Source organism: Dermatophagoides farinae, chromosome 1, assembly GCF_024713945.1.
Source record: "Dermatophagoides farinae isolate YC_2012a chromosome 1, ASM2471394v1, whole genome shotgun sequence".
NCBI lineage: Eukaryota > Metazoa > Arthropoda > Arachnida > Sarcoptiformes > Pyroglyphidae > Dermatophagoides > Dermatophagoides farinae.
In genome coordinates, this window is record NC_134677.1 from 4,052,151 (window position 1) to 4,062,832 (window position 10,682).

At 32.8% G+C, this 10,682-nt stretch overlaps 1 protein-coding gene across 1 annotated transcript; it reads right to left on the reverse strand.

Annotated features, from left to right (window-relative positions):
• Positions 1-1,290: 1,290 nt before the first annotated feature.
• Positions 1,291-8,895, reverse strand: LOC124492123 (uncharacterized). The gene is made up of 3 exons (XM_047054926.2): positions 7,477-8,895; positions 2,873-4,679; positions 1,291-2,769 (listed from the first exon to the last, which is right to left on the reverse strand). Exons 1-3 carry the CDS (start codon positions 8,476-8,478, stop codon positions 1,835-1,837), a joined length of 3,744 nt encoding a protein of 1,247 aa, XP_046910882.2. The 5' UTR covers positions 8,479-8,895; the 3' UTR covers positions 1,291-1,834.
• Between the last annotated feature and the right edge of the window lie 1,787 nt (positions 8,896-10,682).

The following is a 10,682-nucleotide window of genomic DNA, read 5'->3' on the forward strand; positions in this document are numbered from 1 at the left end:
ATCCAATTTAGATCAAGAAAAAAAACGAACAAAAATGGCATTTTTTTCTACTTGTTTTGCCACAAGCATTGATTATCATCAATTTGTCAGTAAAGATGCATGTATTGTGGAATAAAAAAAAATGCAAATTCCATTTTTTCCCAATGATTTAGTGGTGATTGATCCATCCATTTTTTTCTGATTGAATTGATGATTTAAGCGCCTGCTATATCAAACCATTTTTTTTCGTTGGAATTTGAAAATCCAATCCTGATGTGTAGATATCAATAATTATGCGATGGGCGATCATATGTAGGGCGTTGAAAAGTCAATTTTGATTCACCATTATCTATTCTGATTCATACATGTACTATGTTGTCAAATATAATGATTGTCACCTGAAGCAATCATATGAACATTCAATTTATTGTAATAATTATTGATAACATTGTGGACAATGTTTAGGCAATTATAAGATTTGTCATTCAATTAGAATTCGAATTTCGAAAAAAAATGATAAGAGTAAATTAAAGTGATTGCTGATTATCAATGGCCAACTTCAGGTCTGAATAGCAACAACAGGTGCTAAAGTTATATTAACAATGAAAAGATTTCGTTTCTTTTTCTGATTGGAATCTATTTTAGATGCCAAATTTATGATAGATTCGACAACAACTTTTAAATCACATGTTTTCATATGTCTCGACAACATTATGATCGTTTGTTCTAGATTTCTTTTTTGTTCATACTTTTCAAATTAAATACGAAAATTTAGAATAGAATGTCAGACAAATGAATGATCGATCGTCTATTCAACAAAAATAAAAATCTTGTTTTGCCTGAACATTAAATTCTATTTGAATCCAAGGTCCGTTTAAAGTGAAAAAATTTTTGTCCCCAGAAAAATGATTAAATATAGTTTCCATTATAATTATAGTCGATGAATAATGGAACAAAAAAAAAGATAAATTGATTAATTATGATAATTGTGAATGGGGGATCTTGAAAGAATTAGATGTTGTTGATGACGAACACATTCAACTATAGTACGAGCACACGGCATGCATCATTGATCTAAATTAAAGCCAAAATAAAGTTGTGAGAGATAAAATTTTTGTTTCATGAAAACCCCATTGGATAAGCAGCTTTATTAATAAATATCATCTTACTTTCGTTTATTTTTTTTAACAATTCAAGGTGGAAATTAATCGATTTGAAAATAAACCCGTTTAACATCTGGCAATCTTAACAATTGAAACACATTTTTTTCCGGGTTTTTTCCACCCACATATGCCCTTGATCAACGAATTATTTGTTCAAATAAAAAAATATTTTTTTAAAATTAATTTTAGGATATTGTTATAAACATTATATTAAAAAAAAATTATTCATCAAATCAAATCAACAATTGTCTTAAAAAAAAATTGGTTTCCTGATTATCCTTAGCTTGTCGTACGAGTTTACAAAAAAAAATAGTGAGAATTAGGGTTGTTTCCAATAAATCAATGATAAGTTTCATTCGGGTTTATGATGTGTGAGTAACAGATGTATAATTATCAACTTTAAAAAAAGTCAGATAATAATTAAAACTCTTCAACTTTGGCATTAAATTGATTATTTGTGTATGTGATAAAAAAAAACGTAGAAAAAAATCAAATATGTTGTTGATATTTTGTTTATAATCAAAAAAAAAGTCTGAATATGTATCCAGAAACACATTCAAAATGAAAATAAATGTTATGAAAATGTGTGTGTGTGTGTGTGTGTGTTAATGAGTTTGTAAGAGTATATCGTTGTGTCTATGTATTTTTTGAACACATTGTTTTTTACAATGATGGCACTTTAAATTATTCACTCATGATGGTTGTGATTGTTGATTATCATCATTATTATTATGATTATTATTATTAACGAAAAAGGTCGATAAGTCACGGGTGGAAAATGGTTGAGCAATAAATGATCTATATTGATCCAATGAGGCAATCACATTAAAGATTATCTGAGATATGTTTGAGTTTAGTTGGCCTGAACTTTTTCCATTATTACTAATATTCTTGTCGATAACGGCAACATCGCCCCCATCACCATCGATCAAAATGGCTGGCATTTTCTGGCTACTAGATAATAAATATGATTTGATAGGCAATAATTTTTCACATGCCATCTGACAATCATGATCGAGTTCATTAGTATCATTTTCATTTTGTCGTCGATGGTGATTAATGATTCGATCGCAAAGTGAACGTACACATGGATCATCAGATGGTGATGTTGTCATCAACATTGAACGTGTCGATATGGATAACAATCGTGATGCACAATAAGCTAATTTAGCACTGCCTGGAAATCGTCGTAAATGTTTCCAGAATTTACTGGGTGATTTTGGACATTTAAGCAGCTGCATACCATATAGTTTATCACCGTTACGGAATTCTTCAAGGCTATCAACAAGTTTCTCACGATCCTCTTCTTCATTGTTAACACAGCCAAGTGCTTGTGCATAAGTGAATAATGCATCATAAACTTGTGCGGTTAATTCTTCATTCTCTTCAATACGGCGATCTTCACGGAATCGTGGATCCAGATAATAGGCCAGAAAATAATAACGGGACAAATTTTGTTCATTTAAATAGCCATGTAGAATACTGTCAATCGTTTGACGTTCGGTTTTATCACAAACATTTTGTATACCATTGAAAAAGTTATTGTTATTTATGGCCAACTTGACATCATAATAAATTTTAATGATGTCTGAGATCACGGTGGACTCGTTTTCAATCAAATGTATGGCTGTTGTATAAATTTTACAAAAAAACGAGAAAAGAAAATAAAATTTATGGTGAAACAAATTTAAAAATAAGAACATCAACATAATTTACAGACTAATACATACCATTGATGAACGGTGTCAAAAAATTAAATAGAATTGAGATCTGATCGAAAAATTGATCCAATTGGCTAATTTCAAGCTGGATTTGTTGTAAGATGTTTTTCAAACGTTGATTAATCGATTGATTGTTGTTATTCGAAGCATCCTCATCATCGTGTATTTGTTCGAATAATTTCATTATGCTTGAACGTGCGACAAGTGACCAGCAAAGCATCATATTTAGTGAGATCCAATAAGCATTCTTGTTTGATTGTTGATTCAGTCGAGAAATGTCAGTAGAATGATTATCATCATCATTTGACCTTATAAAATGACGAAAAATTCCGAGTTGATCCGATTCAAATACCTGTCTCCAGTGGTTTTGATTTTCTCTATGAAAATCGAATTGATTATCATCAATGGTTTCGGTTGTTGCCAATAGATCTTGGAACAAAATCATCGATCTAGTGATTACACGATGTATGGACGGAATACGACATATATCACAAAGTAGATGATGAAATAGACGATATGAATTGGTCAACGGTACAATATGAGAATGACATGCAGCCAGATATGAATGGATCATCTTAGCACATCGATCCTCTTTGTATGGCAATATGACGGCATTAATACGATCCGGACCTAGTTTATTAAACAACGAATCGATTTGATTGTTAAGATGTTTGACATCGATATCACCATTATTGGGCGACAATGATGGCGATTGTCTTGTATAAGTGATTGATTTGTAAAATAAATTCAAACATGTATTTGATGATGCAATCATAAGATTGACGTTTAATTGTTGCTGTTTTTTCGTTATTGGGCCACTACTGCTATATCGTTGAATTAACCGTTTGCCATACGATTGGGGCATCAATGCTGCAACTTCATCGGTAACATCATCATCATTAATTTCGTTGCTGTTCGGATGGTCATCGTTGTTTTCGAACGAAACAATTATTGAATCACATTCGGAAAATATTTTAGCAGTTTCATAATCAAATTTCCTTATCAAATTCAGTATATTATTCGATACTAGTGTATCCACTGATGGTAGGCGATAATTTTTATTTGATGTGCAAAATTTCACCAATTTTGAGATGAATTTTTCAAAATATGAATTTTTTATGAAATCCAATTCGATTCCATGGCTAATTAATGCAGACATAAGGATATCATTCAAGTCATCATGTAATATATCAATATCTTGCGATGCCAATTCGGTCAGTTCCATCGAATTATTTCCATTAACATTATTATGAACGCCATTATTATTATTATTACGAAGATCTATGTCATTACTTGCACCATTATGCATGAATGCAGTCGATTTACCAGTGAAATTTGATGAATTATTATTATTTAGTGATGAAGATGATGATGATGATAAAGAATTGTCACGTTTTCTTTTACGCAAATGACCGTTACCATTCATTGTCACAATTAAACTTTCCTCATGTCCATTTCCTAATTGATTGAAATAAATCGGGTCATCTTGAAGATTGTGATTGGACATCATTGACATATCATCCAAATTAATGACCACGGTATTATTACTATTCAAGCCACCATTTTGATTATGATTGTTGTTTGTCAATTTTTTCGTTGGTTCATGAATTATAAGACTATTCTCTTTACCATTAGTTGAATGATGATAATCAATAACGGTTGGATGTACGTGTTTTCGTTTCAATTTGCCCGATAATATGGGGTAACGATTACTATTGTTATTTTGATGATCAACAACAACGGTTGGATTATCCGGCGTTACATTAGTTACAGCAGTAGAGGTAGAAATCGCTGTCGATGGTATTGAATTCATTGACTAGATTGAATTATAATAATCAAAACAAAAATAATGAAAAAAAAAATAAAAAAGATTACCATTAGTAACTGAGAAATTTTAAAAAAACGATTAAATTGAATCGAATGACAAATTTTCGTTTATAATAAATTGTTCTAACATGTCTAGTAGATTTTTTTTGAGATAAGAATCATAAAAAAATGTTATGTACCGAGTATAAAAATTGCTACTTTAAAATCTTTATCGACGACTTATTGTACCGCATGATCCATTGATTTATACCAGTGCCTCATCATTATCATTGATTATTGACAACAGGTGATGTAATAATTTTGAACATTGGCAATTTATTTTTCATTCAAAATTTTTTCAAAATAATTCAAGGATATTTAGGTAATAAAATAAAGGATTTTGTTTTATTCTTTTGTTTTAATTTTTTTCAGAGAAAAAAAAGAAAAACCAGTTCAGTCATTGCGAAAAGTTCGATTTATATTATAAGAAAAAAATAAGAATTGCGAATTGCCGACCTAAACATTTAATTTATGACAGACTGACGAATGTTATTTAAATCATACAAGCTTGACACATCCACCCAACATAATGCAATTTTTTTTTTAGTTTCATTTCATCCATTACACATTCATGTTCCTATTATAGTTTCGAAAATTTAAAATAATATAACAAAATGTTAGCTTTGAATAGTCAAATGTGTGTGGAGCCCATTGTTCAGCTACGCCAAGCAAAGCAAAGCCAAGCCAGCCATCATAATTTGATGATTCTGGGAAACAATGTGACCGTTTTTTATTTATTTTTTTTTTAGTGTTAAAATCTGGTTCATATACAAAATACGGTTCATTCGATTCATCATTCTTCTTACAATTGCCATTATCCCATTAATTCTTCGAAATGTAATCAATAAGCCAACGAATGATTGAATGAACATTTTGGGTCCCGAATTTCCCATTGTTTGGAGAAAAATAAAATCACATTGGGATCTAAGCCAGACATTTTGGCAAATACAAATACAATCGAGCAAACATTTGATCCGATTTCAGTTTCCGAAACTTGTACACATATACACACGCTACCGTGACCGTTGCCGTGCATCTTTCTCTCACATCATCATAATCATTTCAATCATTTCCCATTAGCCACGAACTAACCGACTGAAATGAACCAAACCATCCATCCATTTGAGACAAGTACAGGCAGACATTTTTGCTGAATTTTTCTTTTTGCCAGATGTCTCGCTGGGCTCGTTTATTTATCGATTGTTCAGTTTCAAAGCTATAAAATGTTGTAAAAACTATAGTACCATTCATTCACCAAATTCGACACACACACACACATATATACAAATGTAAAATGGTATTCGAGAATGGCACAAGGGCACAATGTGACATAGGCCATCATCATCAACAGCACTGTTGAGGACTGCCACCGCTGCTCTTTGGCCCCAAATGATAGCCACATTCCTTTTACTCCCTCCCGATAATCATGATTAGTCTCCTTCCACCCTCATGAGTCGTGTTGTGGATGATGATGATGATGATGATGACCCAGAGTCATTTCAACCATCAACAGACAACCATCGAAGCAGTCAGTCGAAGCATAAATTTGACCTTTTTGAGCAAAAGCTTACAGAGTCTATTTTCAAGGACCATGATGACCACAACACTTGTGTTTGGAAAGTAATCGACTGGATCGCGACCTAGCCAAAAACCTGATGAGTATAAAGAAAAAGAGAGATTGCTAGATTTGGGAGTGAACATTGCCTTAGCTGAACAAGAAAAAAAAGTAACCGAGATCGACATACATTCTAATCTTTCACACAAACATATGATACAAAAAAAATATATGCCTGCAAACCATTCCAGACGTCGGCTATCGATCGTCCGATGAATGAAAAAAACTCAGAGGGAGAAAAAATAAATTGACATGAGAGAAACAGGGACGTTGTACAAACACACTAATACAACAATGGAACCAAACAATCGGGCAGATGGAGCAATCAAACGGCGTTGCTTTTGCAGATGCAGAAAACCTGCCATATTTTTTTTTTTTTTTTTTTGTTCAGAAGAATATTATTGCTGTGTGTGTGTGTCGCTTAAAGACAAATTAACCTTTTTCTCTTTATTGAATAGCTTGGAAACATATTCCAATCAGTCAATATGCATGGAATCCAAATATTATGATAAATATTTTGCCAAAAGAAAACAAAACATATGGACAACAAAAAAAAGCAACCTTTTTGATATTTTTTTTTTTGTTGACCATGACATGTAATATTAGTTTTGTTTTCATGTTAACAACAACATTTAGCATAATATTTTTTTTTGCCTTGATTTGGTTTTATGCTAATTTCAAATGTTCAATGTTCATCATTATATTATTTCGAGACCAAAAACGAATACAAACAAACGAATATAATGTGTTGATGTAACCACAAACATACATACACACAGAGAGAGAAAAAAAAATTATGGCCTTCGAAAATACATACGAATGTCTATCTGAAGATTTATTTAAACCAAAAACAACAACAAAAACCACATAGCCTCTAGAATGATGACTGACATTGAACAAAAGTATAGAAAAAAAAGAAAAAACCAGACAGACAGCTCCCATCATCATCATCACTATCATCACCATCAACATTTTGAATTCTAGGCTAGTAGAGTAATTCTATATGTCGAAAAGATGGTGAATGGCATGCATCCATTACGATTTGAATGAATGATATCTATGTTCAAACATTGACGAGTTTAAATAACAGAAAAAAATATATTTGGTGCAAAACATGAAAATAATCACCTACCATTAATTGATAGAGTAAATGATTGTAATCAATCGTACTATCACAATTTGGATGATCATTTTGACTAATATGATGATTATTATTATTACGACCATTCATATTGATCGGATTAGTTGCCGTTGTTGTTGTTGTTGTCTTTGGTGATTGATCGGCCAAATTTTTCATCGAACGATTAATCAATGGGGAATAATTCATTAATATACTTGTCTTATTTATCAGATCGGTAGTAGAATAATTTGTAACTTCAATTCTCGATGATGGTGATTTAGAATGATCTTTATGTTTATAATGATCACCATCATCATCATTATTATTAATCCCGTTATTTGAATTTGTTGTTGTGACCATTTGTTTTTGATGATGATGATTACGGTGTCCATTTGTTGTTTGTTGTTTTTGATTTAAATGTTTCAGATCATTGGCTGTTGGTTTAGGTACGATTCTTGATGATGCTGATCGATGATGGATATGCGGTGGAATATGTGGTTTTGATTCAATCTTTTCCACTTTATGATTCGGATTATCAGCTGATAATTGAGTTTGTGGCTGATGTTGTTGATTACGAGGAAATTTTACCTCTTTTGAACGTATTTCACGCATAAAAGCAGATACTCGCGATGCTTCGATTTCTTTACGTTCAAAAAATTTACGTACCACTTCGGGCGTCTTTTGACATTTTATTAAATGACGGCGACATTTTGGTGCATTTTTTAGCTGTTTATTTACAAGACAATAATTACAACGCATTACTGACATTTTTCCTTGGCCACCAAGCCATGTCCAATGTGTCCATAATTCACTGCCACGATTTAGATATGAATTAAAACGATTTGAATCTTGACTATTGTTGCCATTGTTGCCATTTCTTAATGAATCTTGTGATTCTGAATCTGAATTCGAACTTCCATTTCGATCACTATTTGATGTCGATGTTTTAAAATTATTATTATGATGACCATTCGATAATGTCAACAATGGTAATGGTTCTTCTTGGATTTCCATTGTTTTTCATTAAAAATGGTTGATGATTATCTAATTTGAATTAATACAACGGTATTCATAGATGATCACTGATAAGATTACACTCAAAAGTGAGAAAGCAAATAGAGCAGCGATAAATGTTGATGAATTAACTCGAAAATCGAAATTCGAAAATGTTTGAAAATGTGATGAAAATTTTTTTCCTTTCTTTGAATGGTGGTTTCGTTGCGCGCGCGGCTATAATAATAAATACTTTGTGATCATCATCATCATGGTCGTAGTTCGCGATTTGTTTCGTTGCGCGGCAGTTCTTCTTGGATTGGACCAATCAACCGCTCGTTTGTCTGCCTCTGTTTTAGTAGTAATATTTCGTTTTGGTTCTTTGTGTTTAAATCAACCAGCAGGAGACTTGAGCGCGGGAGTCGTGGTGGTGGTTGTGGGTACCACTATCACACAAGGCCAAGAATAAGACCGTGAATGTGTGTGTGTGTTTTTTTTTGTTTGGTCCATGGTGTCCTTGCCTTGCATTACTCATGCGCAGATTCTGTCTGATTTTCAAAAAAAAAAAAAAAAATTCAAAACTTAAACTTTTTATTTTTTTAAATTACTACTTATTGGGCGTCTTCATTATCTCCATCTTATGGCCATCATCATCATGCCGAATAAATGAATGTTTGTTAATAACATTATCATCATCATGGCTTAGTATAGGCAATGTTTTTCTTTTGTTTCATGAAAAATTTAGAAGCAAAAGCAAGATGTAACAAACATATAAACCCCCTTTACTGCTTTACCAGGGAACGCTCCTTCCATGTTCATAAAAACAGCCGCCAAGTCAAAATCTGCCCTTAGTCTTTGTATATGCTTTTGGGGAGGGAGGAAAGACCAAAGAGAAATGAATGATAGTTGCACATCTGTTCCATTCTTGTGTTCGTTTGTTAGTTGGTTCGTTCGTTCGTTTGTTTGATGGTGTCAATTGAATGGCGTAGTGAGGGTTATTAAAAGCTTTACATGTGAACCTAGGTCTAGGCCATACATCTATAGTTTCGCATGACAGGTCAAATACACGGCCCGTTAGGTTCATTTCATTTTTTTTGGATCGTTCCATCTTCATGGTTCGTGAAGTCCCTTTTCTGTCTCTTTTTCTCTGTATCTATGTGTTTTTCGATTCATCTACACACATAATGAACAACGCCGATCAATCAATTTGAAATGGTCATTTCTTCTATTTGGCATTGAATTTCATTCATTTTCACCATTACCATTACCAAACACACGGCCAACATAAAAGAGAGTGGAGAGAGAAATAAAAATCCTACAAACTGATTTATGGGTTCTCAAAATCATCGATTCGAATTTCGCCCAAAAAAAACGAATACCAATGATGAAAACCCTAGAGGCAGAAAAATTTTCAAGCCAAAACAGATGTTCCCAAATGTTAGGCGCCTCATTTTCTATGATGATGATGATGCGTAATTTTTCAAGTGAATTCTCTTGCACACAATTACAACACATAGAGACAAACAAGTAAGCTTAGACCATTGACCATATAAACCATTCACCATCATCATTTCCCGCCGCCAAGGTCGACATTCAAAACATAATTTTAAGCTATAACCACCAACTATTATATTCGGTTGGCCTTCATCGATTTGGATGGCTGAAAATAAAAATCGAAAAGCAAAACCGTCGATTATGATGGCCATGGGCGGCGGCAGCAGCTACTACGACTAATATGACGGCGTGAATGAATGACACGATGGCCAACATCACTGAACCTAATTTGTATGAATTTTTTTTTCGTAAACAAAACAAAATCACCAAATTTTCTTGGCCTTAGGGAAGATGGGGCGTATTTTGTGATCATCAAATCTGTGAAAATGAGGTCATTGATGTGTGTATGGCCAGATGTCAAATGTTCAATGTTCAAAGAATCGATCACGCAATTTTATACAGGTCGAGATCAAACTAAACAACATCAAAATAGAATGGCCTGGCTTGCTGTATGGGAGCATTACGAGCTAAGATAGAGAGAGTACCATTTTTGTAGACAAAACATTCAGACTAGGGGTAGCAAGCAAGCAAGCATTTTTCATTCATTACAATCAAGCAGCAAAATTCTCAATATAAGGTTGCCCTTTGACCTAGTTCTCAGTTGAAATGCAACATACTCAAAAATACACAAATGGATGGATGCAGTTTTTCCATTCAGTGGCAGGCGATGT